The sequence below is a fragment of the Dryobates pubescens genome, chromosome 13, assembly GCF_014839835.1.
Source record: "Dryobates pubescens isolate bDryPub1 chromosome 13, bDryPub1.pri, whole genome shotgun sequence".
Classification (NCBI taxonomy): Eukaryota; Metazoa; Chordata; class Aves; order Piciformes; family Picidae; genus Dryobates; species Dryobates pubescens.
The window spans coordinates 27157242-27175350 of NC_071624.1; the positions used below are offsets into that span (position 1 = coordinate 27157242).

Sequence of the window (18109 nt, forward strand, 5' to 3'; positions counted from 1 at the left end):
CTTCCATTGCTTTTCTCCTTTGAAAGACAATAGAGTTTTCCTTACTAACTCTTTGTTTCTCCCCTCGCAGCATCAGCGAAAGCTTCCTCACTGTGAAAGGTGCAGCGCTCTTCCTGCCACGAGGAAATGGGTCCTCTACTCCCAGGATCAGTCACAGGCGCAACAAGCATGCAGGTAATGTCTTGCCTCTCATGGCTGAGGCTTGGCTGCTCACTCTTGAGTCCACCTCTCAAGTTCCTTCCCACCAGGTGACACACATTTCTGTTTACACCTGGTGTGTATTAAAGCCTTGACACACATTTCTGTTTACACCTGGTATGTTTCATCTGCCATGTTTCATCCTGATAGTACAAAAAGCTTTCAGTGCTCCTGTTCCCCCTTCAGAATCAAATGAGTGACATCAGGGCATCACAAGGAACTGAGAATAACTGCCCCCCTCAAATGTCATCCTTGAGTTTTTGTATGAGAGCAGGGTTGGAGGGTTGCCATCAACACCTTCGTGCCTTGCTCTGGGAAACCTGAGGGTATGATCCATGATGAGTAAGTTATTCCTGATCAGAGATTAACTGGTTGTGATGGAGCAAAGGGAGGAGACTAACCTTATGTGGTGCTGAAGAAACCTCTGAGTCAAGTCACTGTGACTTCTCAGACATGGGAGCAGAGTGGATGACATGGAGTCAGTCTCAATTCCCCTCCCTTTACCTGCCGAAAGTTTGGGTTGTGTTTTTGCTTTGGCTCTTTGGGAAGTCAGCCTGAGTAATGGAACTCAAACATTGCAGATTTCACAATGTATGTGGTGCTTATTCACTGATGGTGTTACAGGGATCAGATAGTGTGTGGGGGTTTCACCTTCAGTTAAACAATCATCAGGAAGAAAACAACACTGAGACCTTTAGACTTCTGCATATAGGTCAGGGACAGAAACAAAGAGGCTGGAGTCTGCTTTCTGTGTCAAAAAGTGACCACCAAAAGATGACTCAGTTTGGTTCCAGGTGTACATTTCTCTACAGTTTGCTACTGGCAGACAGGCATCCAGCTCTCCATCTGGCAGAGTTACCTGGCTGATGTCTGGGCCAGCCAAAATCTGTTTACAAACACCTTTATAGAAAGAGTTCAATTCAGAAGGCATTCGTGACATGCTTCCACCCAGCCACAGTACAAGCAGTACCCAAACTGCTTTGAGTGAGATGGGTTAATGACCGGTTGTCAAAAGAAAAGAAATTGTTCTGAAACTTAATTTTAAAACTGGCCTTTCTGGCTGAGTGGAACAGTGATCTTCCTTGGGAACCTGTGCAAAGCAGCACAGCTTTTAGCCTCTCTCGTTGAATCTTCTACAGCTGACTTGTATGAGGTCAGGAGACCTTGGTGGAAAACAGTTGCTTGTCTAATCAGCCCAGAGCTCTTGGAAGCCAGGCTGCCAAGGAAGCAAATCCAGTGTGTTGTAATTGCTTACAGCAAGATGTTTTGGATTGAAGAGCCTGGCTTGCCTAAGGGGTGGGATTTTTGTTCTTAGAAGACTTTATTCCTGTCTCTTCAATTTAGCAAGTTCAGAGGAGGGCCACAAAGATGATCCAAGGACTGGAGCACCTCTGCTCTGAGGATAGGCTGAGGGAGCTGGGACTGTTCAGCCTGGAGAAGACTCCAGGGTGACCTTATAGCTGCCTTCCAATACCTGAAGGGATCCTACAGGAAGGCTGGAGAGGCACTTCTATATAGGGGTGTCTAAGCAATAGGGCAAGGGGGAATGGTTTGAAGCTGAGGGAGAGCAGGTTTAGACTGGATCTTAGGAAGAAGATCTTCAGTACAAAGGTGGTGAGATTTTGGAATAGGCTGCCCAGGGAGGCTGTGGATGCCTCCTCCCTGGAGGTGTTCAAGGCCAGGTTGGATGAGGCCTTAAGCAAGCAAGTCTGGTTGAGAGGTGTCCCTGCCCACAGCTGGGAGGTTTGAGTAGATGATCTCTAAGGTCTCTTCCAACCTAAGCCATTCTATGATGATTCTATGATTTGATGAGACATCAGCACTTGTCCTTTCCTCAGTCTCCCTGCTTTGCCAAGTGATATGAATGGTGTAGTATGAGGGGTTTTTATGGTGCTTGGAGGTTTCACTGAAGAGGGTCCGTTGTAGGACAGTGTGCACCATCTTTCTTTTCTGTCAGCTCTTCTAATGTCCTGTGTATGTCAGCAGAGCAAGACACCAAGGGATCCGTGTGTCCCCTTCCCAAGCAAAACATCTGTGCCACCAAAATTAAAACAGTGATGTAGAGAGAGTGGCTCTGAGGGGCAAAGCAGCCATTGGCAGTGAGCTGGCAGAGTGTGTGGCAACTGTCTCCTTTCTTGGACTTGGATAATCCACTCTCAACTTTCATTCCCATGTCTGTGTCGTGACTTATCTCTGGCACAAAAGATTAGAAGGGGGTTAGAGAGCAGACATAACTTTCCAGCATGAAATTGCTGCCCATGGCTGCAATAGTATTTCAAGTGGCTACAAGAGCATTTTCTAGGAAGGCTGGCTAACCTTCTGACCTGCCTTTCCAATTCAGCAGAGGTGCTAGAATCCAGCAGAAAGAGTAAATGCGTAAGAGGAAATATTTAGTGCCCACGCCCATTTCTTTAATCATCTCATCCTGGGCACTGGCAATCAGCAGCTGGCAGATTGACTAGATATGGTACCAGCTGTCCACACTCCTCTCCCTGGGCGGTCCTCACCCAGCCACCTGGCAAAGGGGCTGTGTTCTCTAGGCTGGTGGGCTTGCTTTTGCCCTCCAGCAACACTGGAGGAGGCCAGAAAAGGATGGAACTTTGCTGGGGCTTTTGCCATCTCTGGGATACTGTAAATCACTTCTAAGATCCCACCCTAGTTGATGCTTTGCACCTAGCCTGCCAGCTCGAAGGAAACAAAAGCATCTGCTGCTTGCTGGACAATGTGATAGGAAGCAGCAGTCGTGCCGTGAATGCCAGCAGAGCCAACAGCTCTTCACAGGCCAGGATGTGATATCTTTGTGCTGATTCTGGCATGCTAAAACCTTTCCTTTGCTTTTTCTTAATCCAGGAAGTTTACAAAATGCCTTGTGTGTTTGGGGCTGAAAATGCTGCAAGTCAGTGAAAGCTGGCCAAGGGAGCAACACTTCACTTTCTAGCTCTGGAGCTCCCGAGGCTGGAAAGGCAGGCTGGGGAACAGGGAATAAACTTTGTGGGCATGATGGATAATGGAGATCCTTGAGTCAGCCTCACAGAAAAGGTTGTCTTAGAAACTTCCTCTCTCTTTTATGTATTGACACAATTCAGTGGTCCTGGTGGTGGGGTTTTTTTTTTTCACTCTGCAAAATTCAGCTCTTAAACTGCTTCCTGATGGTGAATTACTGGCAGCAACAGTTAGATTTTGGGGAGGGAAAAACTGAGGTGAAGCATCTTGCATTTCAAACAGCCCAAGACATGTGAATGCTTCATCAGTCAAATACTTGCTGGGCTGCAGGCAGGAGGTGCCCTCTGAAGCAGCTGAAACTTGCTTGACTTTCCAGGTGGCAGTTCTTAGCTGCTCTTGGGTGGGGTTGGCACAGAAAGGTATGTGGGCATGTGCTGCTCTGAGATGGGACTAAACCTGACTTCAAAGGGGACACTTTGGTCTAGGAAGTAGTTCTGCACTAATAAAGGCAGCTTGCTGATTTGGTGCACATGATAAGAATGAGATGTTGAGCTGTGGGGTGGGGTTCATTTCTACCTAGTTGGCCTTGTCTTTTAAAGGAACAGAGAGCATGGAAAGGCTTTATTGCTGTTTGAAAGATCATTGGCAGGACAGGGGATGGTGAGGTGGGAAGAGGTGAGTGCACACGTGGAGCAGAGAGCAGCTGACTCAGAGATGGAGTTTTGTCATCTCTGCATGGGTGGAAGTGACGAAGCTCACGGTGACGTGTCAGGTTCCTTGGTGGATGTTTGCTCTGGCTGGACAGCCAGGACCTTGCATGTGATTTAAAACTGGTTTTCTGCATTCACCTTTTCCTCTTGCCTGCAGGGGATCTCCAGCAGCACCTGCAGGCCATGTTCATACTGCTCCGCCCAGAAGACAACATCAGACTGGTAGGCTGGCTTTTGGCTTATCTGCTCTTAAGGAACACAAAGGTTAAGTTCCACTTGACAAACACACCTGTGTAACTCCTCAGAGCAGTGGGGTGTGTGTTTGAGTGGTTTCTTCAGTGGTTTTGGGGAGTTGTCTCTGCAACCACAAAGGCAGGAAAAAAAGCAGCTAATTATGAAAGGCCTGTTTGTTTGGTTGTTCAGTGAGACAAATTGTATGGCTAGCAGACTGCCTTTGTCTGAACCAAATGCTGGGTACTTAGGCTCTCAGGGTACTGCAATAATTGCCAGAGAAACTGGGTAAATTAGCTTGGTGTCCTATTTAAATCAAGAGGAAGTGACTTAGGTTTGACCAGTGTGAACACCTGTCCTTCCACATTAATTCAGTTGTGTTCCTCACTCCCCTAACTTGCTGCATCCCAAAATGCCATGGCTTATCAGGAAGGAGCACGTAGGATCTTGTGTAGCTATGCACCTATATAGAACCTTTCTTTCTGCCTTTCTGGGTTGCTGCCTTCTCTAATGATACAATGAAAATTAGACATTGCTGTTTATAGCATTGATCTAAGACCTCCAGAAGCCAAAGAAGAGCAGCAAGGAGTTTGTTTAGGACATGTTGAAGTGCTCTACAAGGTCAGGCATGGCTGCAGTGTATCTGTACCTCTCATCACCCAGTAGCCTGAAGTTTCTTTCTTGTGTTGTCTTGGCACACCTTTGCAATGTATGCCCAAAGTGGGACTGCCAACATCAGGAGTGTTATTCTGGCACCTCTGGTTTGCTGAATCCTCCTGAGCTCTGCTGGAGCTGGGCTGATCGTGTAAGCATAGCTAGGAAACAGCCAAGATTACTATGGAATGCTTTGACATTAGAAATGACCACCAGAAATAATTTGCTGTGAGCAAGCTTTGGAAGCAAATTAGAGGGCTTGCTCCTAAACTTTGCCAGGCACACCTTGCTGTCACTAAAGTGTCAGGGGAAGTGATGGGAATGGGGGTTCTTGGTGCTTTTCAGAATCTGAGCCAGGGTTAGAACATTGGAAGCTATTGAAAAAGTCATTGTTCAGCAATATCAGTGGCTACATTGTGTGATTTGGGACAAATCAGCCTTAACAGTTGAATAAGGACTTTGTGGGCTGAGACATAAACCCTTTTGTTCAGAGCTGCATTTGGAATGCTGAAATCTTGCAGGAGGTTAAGTTCGATGGTCTACTTGAATTTAATTGATTCTTGACGAAGGAAGGGTGTGCAGAGCTGCAACAGGCTCTCTCATTAAACTGTAGGTACAAATGAAATTTGAAATACAGGATTGGGAGGAATGCATTCTCCTCTTGTCTTGCCTGCTGTCATTCAGAGGGCAGACTTCACACAACTCAGAGGGCAGAAGGGGAATCCAATCCTCTCTAAACCTACACGGGAAATTTGAAGCAACTCTTGTTTCTATTGGAACTGCTGGCAGGGTTTTTAGCCTTCCATGAGAGCAGGATTAGAGCAATGGTACCAATGTAAAATCAGCAGGAAGGAGAAAAATGAGTTGAGTACAGAGTGGGGACCTTCTTGTTTACCTTTGTTCAATAATAAGACTTCAGAAAGCTGAGCACCTTTTTTTGTCTTCAAATCACATATCCCAATGAGAAATGTGTTCATGTATGAAACACCTACTACTGTGAGCATGAAAAAGATGAAAGGTCAGTATGAGCTTCGTGGAATGGGCTGGTAAAATGGCACATCACTCTTCTGAAGGATGCAGCAGAAGATAAAGTTGGCTTGTGTTTAGGTGAGCCTAAAACTAAGAAAAATGGTGCTGGCCCTGAAAAGGCTACAGGGGGATGACTTGTTCAGGAACAGGCTGTAAACAACCTACCCAGACTGAGGAGAAAGCTAACTTTATGTAGATGAGCTGTTGAGAAAGTCCCTGAAGCTAGGCCATCCTCCTCATGGTCTGGTGGGCACTCTGGAGCTCTAGCAGTACCTTTGGAGGCTGGCTGGTTTACAATGTCAGGTTTGCTGTTTTCTTATTCTAGTAAATGCTACAAAACACTTTATCTGCTCCAGACATGGTTCTTTGCTTTGTGGTGAGGGTGTAAGGTGAATCTAGAGAGATGCAGTAAGCCATGCCCTGTTTCTTTTAACTGCCCCTCTGAAAACATGGAGATGTGTGACCTTTGGTTGCTGTTTGCCCAGGCCTGTTCTGAAGGGACTTGCAGAAGGACCACATTTCCCATTACTGCTGGCCAAACTGGGTTAGCAAAGTAAGTTAGATTATGTTAATCCTCTTGGTGCTTCAAGAGAAGCAGGACAGAACCTATGTGTGGATTCCATTGTCTGTCTGCTCCTGGTTTAGGCAAGCTTATGTTTCTGTCTGAGCTTTGGTTCCTAACATAGATAATGACTTTAACCACCAAGACCTTGGTGCCTTCTTGCTCTTCTAGGTTGAAGAGCACCCTTTCTGTCTTGCTGCAAGTGGTTAGTTGTAAAAACAGCTGGTTTTGGCAGAATTCACACCTTGAAGGACTGACCCCTTTGATCCTCCATGTTTCCAAAGGAATCCCAGTGACTCAAGGAGCAAGAAGGAAAATAAGGCTGGTTTTAGCATGACTTCTCCTAAAGAGATGGGGTGGGGCACAGCTGCTCATTGAACAGAGCACATCTGTCTGCTGGCATCAGCATTTGGATAGCTTCTGTTAGGCTTCAGTCCTATAGGACAAGTCTAGGAGATAGTCAACAGTGTCCTGCCTGCACTTGCTACTCCACCCCATCACTAGAGCTTCTGCTCCCTGCAATGCCACTGGGAAGCTTTCCCTCCTGCTCTCAGCGTAGTCTCCTGCAATAGAGCACTCGGTGGGCTCTGGTTTAGCTGCCATGCGCTGTGTTAACCTTTGTTGTGCACTCTGACACATCTTGTGGCCAAGATTTACTTGCAAGGCAAGGTCTGAGGAAGTCAGAAGGGGCTTCCTCTAGGCTAGAAGGTGCCATTTGAGCCTCAAGATTAAGTCAGAAAGAGCTAAAGGAGTTTTTTCCTCTAAGGATAACATGACTGTTTAAACTGAACTCTGAGCCATGAGCTCCAGTGGGCATCCAGGAAGTGTCTACACAAGCAGTGGCTCGGAAGGGCTGCTAGCTTGGGGGAACTGAGATTCAGTTTGTGAAGGATGTCAAACATCACTTTGAGCTTCAGCTGTTGGGTCACAAGGACTTCAGCACCTGGGTCCTGTTGCAGCAGGCAGGTGTCTGCCCACAGCACAGGGCAATGGTGGACCGTGACAGCTCCTCCTTGCCCATGTTTGCTCCCTGCAGGCCCTGTTCAAAGTTCAAGAAGCAGTTTAACTTTGGTGACATGGTAAACACTGAGGCCAGACAGTGTCTTGGGGTTGGATTAGGCTGTCCAAAGCAGTGTACACAATTAGGACACTTCCTTTCTAGGGATGTCCTAGTTTCTGCAGTTGGGATCCTGTGACTAAAATAACTGCAAATGACTTGGAACAGAGTCCAAAAAGTGTTGCAAGTAAAGGCTGCCTACTGCAGATGTTTATAAGCAGAACTTGCAACACTGGGCTCCCTTCCCTGAGCTCTTTTGCTAACCAGAAGGCTGTCTGTAAGACTTGCTGGAGTCACTTGAGTTCTTGCATTACACTTCAGTGTAGCCTTCCAGGAGTTTCAGCATTGGTTTGACATTCACAGCTTAGTGCAGAGCTGCTTTCTGAACGCCATCAGTAGCATTTGATCTGGGGGTGTTAGGAGTGAAGTTCAGGCATCCTCCAGTCCTGTGAGACCCCTCTTTTGGCTCTGAAGTACTTGTGGTTGTGGTAGGAGCAATGAGGCACAATGACTTTGACCTTTTCTGGGCAATCTGAATCTAACCATGGCTATGGCTTAGTTACAGGGAAAGCTTTTCCTGCCAGATGTGAGGCAATAAAGTTGCTTCTGCACTGGGGAAGTTGCTAGAAGAGTTCAAACGACCAGCAGGAAATGACATATGAATTAGATCCTAATTATCTGTCCAGCTGCTTGGAAAGGTGGTAGAAAGAGTCTCATTGGAGCTGTTGTAGCACATAGTAATTTAAAGGAAAGCCCTAGCTCTTTGGACAAAGCCCTTTGAGAAGGTGAAGAGCACGTTCAACTCCCATCTGTCTGACTGAACTACTGCTCCATGAAGCTCACTAGGCTGGGGACCAGTTGGAGGACTGTGGTAGCAGCATTGTAGGCTGCTGCTTTAACACAGCCTTGGTGGGAGAGAAGGGGCCTGCAGCAGGGTGTGCAGAAGGCACCAGGAACCTGCCAGCTGTTGAGGGAAGCATTGTGTCAAGAGAGAGGAAGTCACTTCTGCTGGGTGCCCAGCGGAGACCAGTGCAAACTGCATCACTGCTTCTGCGCCTGTCACTCAGCATGAACAAGAGGCTTGTAGAGGTAATAATGTGTGTTTTGCTGGCTGCACTGCTGACCTCTCCCCCTCCCTTTCTTCAGGCTGTAAGACTGGAAAGTACCTACCAGAACCGCACTAGATACATGGTGGTAGTGTCCACCAACGGCAGACAAGACACCGAAGAGAGCATTGTCCTAGGAATGGATTTCTCTTCCAATGACAGGTACGCAGTGTCCAGGTGGGGGAAGTCCTTGTGTTCACCCACATCAGATGTAGAAACCACTGGCTGGTGTCCATGCTTTCTGGGGATAGACTGCTTCAGCTTTTGCAGCCTAACATCTTCCTGAGATGCAAAATTCCCCTCTGAAAAGAGGCAACACCTGAGAAAGCAACAGCACAGGGCAGCAGTTCCTCTGTTCCTCCAAGCCTCAGGCTTGTGAGAGGACATTAAGTGCCCCTAAGTGTCTCTGAATGGCAGGGCCCCTAAGCCCTGCATCTGTACATCAGAGAAAGGGACAACTTACATGCGAAGAAGGAAAAAGCTGCAGTTAGAGAAGCTGGACATCAGGGTTCAGGGGAGCAGCTAATGAGAAAGTGAGTGCCAGGCAGCCTCTTGCCAAGGTCGTGGCACAAAGGGCCTGATGGCAATGTCAGAACTGTTGATGACAGATCTTGCACAGTGCTGCTCTCCCCAGACAGCAGTGTGTCATCAGGGTTTGGTGCTTTTGCTTCATTCATTTAAATTGCTGCTGTCCTCTCCAAAAGGCTGCAGAGTGTGGCTGGGAAGTGGCTTCTGGTGCTGGAGTGGATCTGTGAAGCAGGAGGCACCACCCCCAGCAGCTTCACAGGCAAAAGCTTCAAGCTTAGAAGTGGACACTGGGCACTTTGGAGGGGGCACATGGCTCTTTTGAACATGAGTTGTAAGGAAACCTTGGCCTATGTGGGGGAAGAACCTGGGTTTTCAGATGATTTTGGATTTGTAGACGTTCTTACTCCTAGCACAGCTGCTGTTTCAGGATTGGGTCTTGCTTTTGACCCTCATTGCAAGAAATTACTTTCAGGTAGTGAGTAGAGCCACTGGAACTTTTTTTTAACCATTTGGCTAAGAAATTGCCTTCCAACAGCCTCCTGCTCACAACAGCCACCCTGCTCAATCTGGAGTGGCTTGGTTTGGATGCTTGGATCAAGTGATGCCTGCTAAAAACGGGGACCAGCCTGATGCTGCCGCTGGCTCCCTCCCTTCCTGTGTGTATGCACAGCTGCAGCTCAGAGATGCTGGTGTGGTGGTGTAAGAATAACTTGTCCTTGCACCGGCTGCTGTGAGCTTGTAGCTCACTGTTGGCTGTGGCACACCAGCACAGCCACCTCTGATAGCTGAGAGCTCGCTGGTATTCAGTCTCTAATAACACAGCAGGGTCACTTTAGCTTTCTGCTAGAGTTACGTGGGTTGTGGATGGTCAGTCTGATATCCCCCCCAGCCCTCCTGGTATTTATATCTCGATGCAGACTTGTTGCTATGGTCTCTGATAAGCGCTTGCTGAACAGCATTGCTAAAAATACCCTGGCCACCTTGGGAAGCCTTTTAAAATCACATCTTTCCATGAGCTCATCGCATGTTGTCAACAGAAATAGCTGTGTGCTGCAGTGTCTCCTTGTGCTGGGCACCAGGCCCTCCCAGTGGGTTGCATTTACAAGGCTTTGTGTCTGCTGACCCTCTGAAGCCTGGAATCTCACCCTCTTGCCCCACTTCTCGTGAGCTGTGGAGTCTGCTTGGGGCTGTTGGGGGCTTGGGGAAATTTGAGAGCAGCCAGTGCGAAGCATAAGAGCAGGAGGCAGTTGAATCCCACTCTTCAAGATACTGCTTTGATTATGGACCAATTTTACAGCTTTGTGAGATTCAGCTTTTTCATTTGACCTGGTGCAGGTTGTGTTGGGATTCCCCCACCCCTGCCCTTTTTGTGCTACTTGACTTTTGCTTTTAAGTTGGCTTTTTGCTCAGCCTTACAGAAAGCAGATGGCTGAGAGGGCAAAGAGGTCAAAGCATCTGGGAGAGGAGTGGGATTGCCAAGAGGTGCTGTCTGGGCTGGCTGTTGGGCTCGTTCTGAAGATGTGGGAGGGTGAAGAAGAGGCAGGAGTCAACAGCAGGTGACAGGCTGTGATTGCTAACCCACTGTGCTCCCAGTCACCCTGCTATTACACTAGGCTGATCCCAGTTCCCAGCAGTTGTGGCTGAGGGACAAACAAACAAACAAAGCTGTGGATTGTAAAATTAGTGCTAGAACCAAACCACTTGAGCCTGAGAGGGACTAATCTGTGAAGAAGGCCTTGAGCTGACTGAAGACTGAGCCCTCTCTGACCTTCCACACAAAGCTTGCTCCCTCTGAATCCTGTTTGCTTTTTTCCTGGGCATCAACCCTTTAAGCCTGTTTGAAAGAGTACTGCTGTGCCCTGGTCTGGCTAGTGATCCTTGCCAGACACTGGTAGAACAGCTCTGGCACTGTTTGTCCCTGAAGCAGCAGTGGGATTTTTCATTTTCCTCTAATGAATTGAAAGATACACAACCAGAACGACAGCATAGTGCTGTGGCAGCTGGGCTGACCTTCTCTTTCTTACTGCAGTAGCACTTGTACGATGGGCTTGGTGCTGCCACTGTGGAGTGACACCTTGATCCACCTGGATGGGGATGGGTGAGTGTCTGTCCTGTGTTCTATGTCAATAGCAGAGGTTCTCTATGTGTGAGCTTGCAATGCAGTGGATGGGGAAGGATTCAAATGATTGCAGAGCCCTAGCAGGTCTAGCAGGCTTCCTGCTATTGACCTGTATTGGGTTAACAGGCTCAAAGGCCCTAAATCACAGTGGTTGTGGCAGGGAATACCAATAATTGACTTATCCATGAATAAACATGCACTGAGACAGCGACTTGTGTGTGTGTGTTTAAGCTGGAGTAAAGGAGCTTTTGCTGGTGAGTGGGTGTGTAGTGAAAGCTCCTTAAAAGGATCCTATTATGTGTTCCTCCATCACCCTTGCAGCAGGCAGCATGGTAAGAATGATGTTTCTCTGCCAAATAGATACCTGACTTGCAGGCTTCTGTTTGTGCTGGCTACAAAGGCTGTCCAGTGCAGTGCATGGAATGACTTTTCTTTCCTTGGTAGCTGCCCCAGGATCACTTTAGCTGGACTCTGTTGCTCCCAGCTGTGGCACTGAATTTGTGTTGCCAAGGTAAACAGCACAGCCCAGCACTGTCCCGTTATCTTAGTTTCATTCCCAAACAGCAGCTGCTTAAAAAAAGTTATCTTTAGAGCTTTTAGTTTGCTATTTTGATCTGCTCACTAGCTGAACTCAGCAGTGTATGCATAGGGCTACTCCTTTGCTCTTCTAACGTGCTACAAACTTATCAGTTATTAACTGAAAAGCTGCTGTTGGGACACATTTTTACTGTGCCTTTTTTCCTCTCTCCAGAGGGTTCAGCGTATCAACAGATAACAGGGTTCACATATTCAAGCCAGTGTCTGTGCAGGCAATGTGGTGAGTATCTACCATCCATCTTCTGTCCTAGTTGTCCTTTTCCCAAGGCTGCTTGAGCTGTTAAAAAGCAGGTGTTGCTCTGCTCTCTTGAGACCTACTAGAGCAGCCAGAAGTTTCCTTCCAAGAGAGGGAGGGAAGTTTGATACCAGAGGAAAACTACGTGAGTGCTGGTGTACAGCTGTGAATTCACAGAGTCATAGAATGGTTTGGGTCAAAAGGACCTTGAAAATCATCTGGTTCCAACTCCCCTGCCACGGGCAGGGACACCTCCCACTAGCCCAGGTTGCTCATGGCCTCATCCAGCCTGGCCTTGAACACTTCCAAGGAGGGGGCATGCACAGCCTCCCTGGGCAACCTGTTCCAGTGCCTCACCACCCTTACTGTAAAGCATTTCTTCCTAATCTCCAGTCTAAATCTCCCTTCCTCAAGCTTCAATCCATTCCCTTATGTCCTCTCACTCCAAGCCCTTGTAAAAAGTCCCTTCCTGGCTTTCTCATAGGCCCCTTTCAGGTACTGGAAGTGATTGTCCTGCTACACCTTCATCTCAGCTGGGAGCATGAAGGAGCAGGGTGATTTTTCCTCGCACAGGGCTGCTGCTTTGGATCTCTCCCAAGCAGAATTGCTCTGAGCAATATTTTATTATTGTTTTTTATTTGTCATAAATAAGGAACTACACACTGTGTGTATTTTAGGAGTCTCTGTCTCTGCTGGGACATGTTCATTATGATAGTGAGAAGGAATGAGAAGCTGCCTGCATTTTTCATTCCTTTTAGGGTGGTTCATGTAAGAATGCAATGGCCATGGAAGTATTTCTGGCTCAAGCTTCTTTGCATTGCCGAAATACATCCCCTGTCAGCATGTCACACCACTGTGTCACCCCAGTGGTTTTGACCTGGATCCTTCTGATCCTGGTCAAAGATATAATATAGACTAAAAATAGGAGAGGGGAATTTGTTCCTCAGCAGCAGCTGAAGGAACTTCTGAGATCCCTTGAGGGCAGACACTTAAACACCTCAGTAAAGTCAAGTCCTAAGCCCTTGGTTGTGCATCTGTCCTGGTGTCCCTGCCCTGCACACAGTAAGAACTGTCAAAGCACTTCGTCTCAGGCACAAACTGTGTGCATCTGACTTAGGTAGTTGTAGTAGTTTGGGGGGCCAGAGGAAGGTGCCTCTCCCCTCTGAATTGTGGGCAGCTTCGCTGCTGTCCAGGCTTGTCTTGGCACACTTCAGCTGAGACATGCCAGCACTTGCAGTGTGTGGTCATCCACACTCATGCAGAACAACCTCCTGCTTGATGCTGGGAGCTGTTACACGTAGGACTGGGGTTTGTACCGACTGGTGGCTCACAGGCAGCATCCAGGGCTTGGCTGCTGCTTTGTGCTTGATACCAGCCAGAGGAATTCGAATCCTGCAAGAATTTTTCCCTTTCCAGGTCTGCTCTGCAGAGTTTGCATAAGGCCTGTGAGGTGGCACGGAGCAACAATTACTACCCAGGGAGCCTCTTCCTCACGTGGGTCAGTTACTATGAGAGCCATATCAACTCTGACCAGTCATCAGTCAATGAGTGGAATGCCATGCAAGATGTCCAGTCCCACCGGCCCGACTCACCTGCCCTCTTCACAGATGTGTAAGTTGGTCTGGCTCTGCCGAGCCAAAGTGTTTGTCTGTCAGGCACAGCAGTCTTCAGATGAGGAGACAGTTTCCACAAGAGATTACCCTTCATTAGATATTAATGAGGAGAGATTTCCTGTGCCAGGTAATAGGTGCAAGCCTGGTTAGGTAAACACCAGCACTGGAAGTTTAGGCCTCCTGGGGCTCCCTTGCATCTCCTTCAGCCTCTGTTTTCAGTCTAATTGTTTACCTTAGGCTTTAGGCTCACAGGTATTTGCTTCTGCATGGGAAGTCCCCTGTTAACTAGTGAGAGAGCTGTGCTGTGTTCTAGTACCTAGGTCTTCCTTTTTTCTGTTCTGTCCTCTGTTTTCCAGGCCTGGTGTGTCCTGGAAGGAACAGGTTTCTCTGGACTTTGCTTTCATGCTGGCCTGTGTCCGAGCATGACATTAGAGTAATGTGGTTGTCTTTTTCTTACTCAGTCCTTTGTTGTAAAGTAAAGTGTGTATGTATGGACTTCTGAGACTGTTTGCTCAGAAGCATCCTCACAGGCATCCATTTGTTACACCTAAGGATGGGGACAAAGACCAATGGAGCTTTTCATTGTTCTGAGGAGCTCTGCAAGTGTGGAACAGGACAAGTGTATAGGTCCCAAGCTGTTTTCAGCTAAATGCTGGTCCAAGACAGTGGCTGAGGTAGATAGGTAGATAGTTTGAAAAGACAAAATTCGTAGGCTGTGTCAGCATTCAAAGTTTACAACCCCTGTAATTAGTAATTAATGATGGTACCAGTCCCATATAGCCTCAAAGGTGGTCTGTGTCCAGATGGTGCCAAGCATGAGAGCCTAGTTGTCCAGTTTGTAGTAGGAGAAATCACTTCACTGGCCCCAGCTGCTTTCCCAGTAAACTAGTGAGTGCCACTGGTTGATTTATACCCTCAAATATTTCCTGTTGTTGGAGTTCAGTGAGTGAATAATAACTCTGAGCAGTTGTTCAGCTGTGAACAAGTCTTCACACTTGATTGCTTTTTCTAATGCACAAGGAGGGTGCCTGACAAGTTTTGGCAGGCTGTCAGGTTCATACTCACTTGTAGCTTTTCCTATATGAATTTCATGTAACCCACCCTGTCCCTGGTGGCAGTGGTTGAGTGATTTCCTGGGGACACCTAGACAGCATTCTCTTAATTGAGTCCTGAAATAATGTGTGAGATTAAAAGGAGCAGGAACTCCCAGGATTTTGATTTGTGACCCACCGATTGTAAAGCAGAGAAGTGTCCGTGCAGTCGCCACCCTGGCAGCCTTCCAGAGAAAGGGGAAGGTGGTGTGACATGGTGCTGCTGGGTCCTTTCTAAAGAGATGGGTGAGGCAGTTCTGTGCTCCTGCTCTGTTGCAACTTCCCCTGGTGTTAGTCAGGCTATTTTTGCAGCTGGTGATAAGGCCTCTGGCAGCAGAGGCTGGAGGAATGCACAGAAGCTTAGCTGCCCTTGTCTCTCCATGTAAGGAGCTTTGGAGCTGTTACCTTTCCAAGAAAGGTAGGGGGAGGCTTGGATATTGCTCCAGAGTATAATGCAGCCTTCCCAATTTAAATTTTACCAAATACCAGAGGTTCTCTGGATGACTACAATGGATTAGGAGCATTCATTTGGTCTCTTTCATATACAACTGGGAATCTAAACTGGGCTTTACAGTCACCTGAATTCCCTCCGGCTGAGGACATGCTCGGGGGAAGAAGTGTTGAGTATCTGAGACTCTGTAGAGTATCCAGTCTATACAATACCTGATTGAAAAGTGCCATGAATCCAGTTGTATTTCCCCTCCCAGTCACTGTGTTGCTTTCTTCTGGTAGCCCCACTGAACGGGAGCGTACAGAACGGCTCATTAAGACCAAGTTAAGGGAGATCATGATGCAGAAAGATTTGGAGAACATCACATCAAAAGAGGTAGGTGGTGAGGGAGCAGCACTGGAAGGGCTGTTGTGCAAACTAGAGAGCTCTGCACCTTTGCCATGAAGAAAGGCCAGAACAAAGACTTCACATGGCTTCCTTGTGTCCCTCCCCCAGATCCGCACCGAGCTGGAGATGCAGATGGTGTGCAACCTGCGGGAGTTCAAGGAGTTCATTGACAATGAAATGATAGTGATCCTTGGGCAGATGGACAGCCCCACGCAGATATTTGATCATGTCTTCTTGGTAAGTCTAACAATGACTTCAAGAGTAAACCCTCCTGATGCTTCTCACTGTGTCCTGACATCAGGGCCTCTGGTGGAACTTGAAGGAGAGGTTGGCTGATCCTGGGGTCACATACTCTTAAGCAAGACACAAAACACTAGTGCTGCTGAACAGGAGCAGCCTGGCTTCTTGGCTGTACTGAACTTTGCCATACTTCACCAATCCAGCTGTAGACCCTGTCACTAGAAGACAGAAGGGGAAAGATCTTCATTCTAACTACTTTCAGGGCTGTTACCATTGATGTAAAACTACTTTTGTAGCTTTAACTGTCCAGGGTAGCCACACATCAAGTTCTTGGTGTATGAGTGTCTTTGGGAAGGTCATAACTAGAGCAAGGAGGGAAGGGAGCCGTTGGGGAGAGCTGCGTAACACTCGGCTGGAATGATGCTCTGCTAACATGGAACATTCTGAGTTCATGGGATCCAGGAGGAGCAGAGGAGCTTAACAAAGAATCTTGGAGAGAAGTCACTTAAGGAAGCAAACATTTTGCCATTTAATGTTTTGCTTGCTTAGGTGCCTTTCTTTGCTGCTGGGGCCTGTCTAATTACTGCACCTTCTGGTGAGTCAGTGCTCCCCTGGATTTCCCAGCCCTGAAGCAATGGATGCAGGTCTGGTTGGGTCGTCTAGTCCATGAGGTTGGCTCAACTTTAAACAAAGCCATTCCTCTTGGACCAGTTGATCCTTCCAAATGGAAAAGGGCCTCTCCCAGTCTTCTGAAGTTTAGTGCCTTGGCTCAGAAGGGATGGTGGATGTTAATGTGAGCACTCCCAAGAAATTGTGGTGGGGTAGAGCCAGGAAACTTAAAGTACCTGCGATGGAATGGATTTTATTTTGCAGTCTGTGCTCTCCAGAGAGAGAGAGAAACCTGTAACAGGCTTACAGTGCTACTCAAAAGCAGTGCAGGCAGTTTGATCTGCTGCAGGGCTTGGAGGCTTGGCTTGGAGCGCGTATAATCGGAGCAAGGCTTGCAGGCAGCACCAAAAAGAAGAGCTGTGGCCAGTGTGTGGAAGGGAAGTATTTGCAGAGCAGCTCTCTGTGGTGAGGAGCAGTGCTGCTGGGTCTGGGTACTCATTCAGGAGTGTGTATACTGCAAGGCAAAGTCCTACAGCGAGGTCTCTGGAAGGCATGGAGCTGTTTTCCTTCCAGGAGGAGGCGAGAGCCCTGTGGGATCCCACTTAGGGAGTGCTACAATGACTAAGCAGGAAATAAGAGACCTGATAATGGTGGTGATTGTGAATCAAAGGATAGGAGAGAAGGCTCTCACCAGGGCAGCATTGTTCTTCATACCTGTGGAAACTGTTGGGTTCCCAGGCCTGAATTAAATTATTCATCCTGGCCAGAAAGACTCAACACAAAGCTAACCAAGTCTGGGGAGCTAGGGTAAATATGGCAGGGATCAAAATATGAGGATTGGCAAATATTGAATACCAGCATCATGCACAGCCTGGAGTTTGCTGGGATTGACTGATCTGTGGCCAAAGGCTGTGCAAATCTGGGCTATCATGGCATATAGTTTTTGTCCCCTTTCTTCTGCTCCAAATTCAGGGTCCCATCTGTGCTGAACCCTTGAATGGTGTCCTCATCATGCTGATTTGTCTTGGGAAGTAGTAGTTCAGTTTGGGAAGAACCAGCTGCTTTATGCATGTTGTATTCCAAAAGTGTCAAGACAAGATGAAGTCTTGTCTCCAGTAGCTGCCAGAACAGTAGTCCAGTCCTTTCCTGCCTGTGTGCACCTAGAGGCAGTGAGGGCTCAGGACTCTTCTGCAAGTCCTGTCACAGGTGCACAAGTGTGTCTGAGTCAGAGCTTCTGGAGCTCACCTGTCTCAGATGTGGGGTGTCTGCACACTTTCTGGGGCAAGCAGTAACTCAGCCTCTGGGGTGGACACTGCTTCTGCTGCACAACAGGGGAGTTTTCACTCTTGGGCAGGCAGTGGGTATGCTCCAAGGGCCAGGTCATCCTGGCTCTGCCTCTCCTGGCCCTGTGGTGATACAGAAGCCCATGCTGTGGGAGCAGCCACGAGCAGTGCTGTTTTAGTGGTGATGGTAGTGCTAGCTGTGTACCTCTTGCTTACTCCTCCATCTGAATTGTCTTTCTGCGAGGAGCTTTTGTAGGCCAGGAGCAGATCTCTTGTACACCTTTGGATCTGGAGGAAGCCTTTGAGTAGTTTTATCCTCAGAGTTTGTGTTTGAGCAGAAAGCAAGCAGCTTGGCCCTGTGTGTGCTGTAGAGAGGAGCCAGGGTTTAATGTGTTTATTTCTCTGCTCTCTCAGCCTTTGAACGTGTGGAGAAGAGATGTTACCCAAGTGAGCTTACGGTGCTGCT

General features: G+C 47.8%; 1 protein-coding gene across 1 annotated transcript in view; it reads left to right on the plus strand.

Moving 5' to 3' along the window:
- SSH2 (slingshot protein phosphatase 2) overlaps positions 1 to 18109 on the plus strand; it is a 97227-nt gene that overhangs the window by 65114 nt on the left and 14004 nt on the right. Inside the window, exons 3-10 of the mRNA XM_054166517.1 lie at positions 71 to 174; positions 4009 to 4073; positions 8531 to 8652; positions 11048 to 11116; positions 11889 to 11954; positions 13386 to 13580; positions 15406 to 15499; positions 15620 to 15748. Of these exons, the coding sequence (XP_054022492.1) occupies positions 71 to 174; positions 4009 to 4073; positions 8531 to 8652; positions 11048 to 11116; positions 11889 to 11954; positions 13386 to 13580; positions 15406 to 15499; positions 15620 to 15748 (844 nt within the window). The remainder of the gene's footprint in view (positions 1 to 70; positions 175 to 4008; positions 4074 to 8530; positions 8653 to 11047; positions 11117 to 11888; positions 11955 to 13385; positions 13581 to 15405; positions 15500 to 15619; positions 15749 to 18109) is intronic.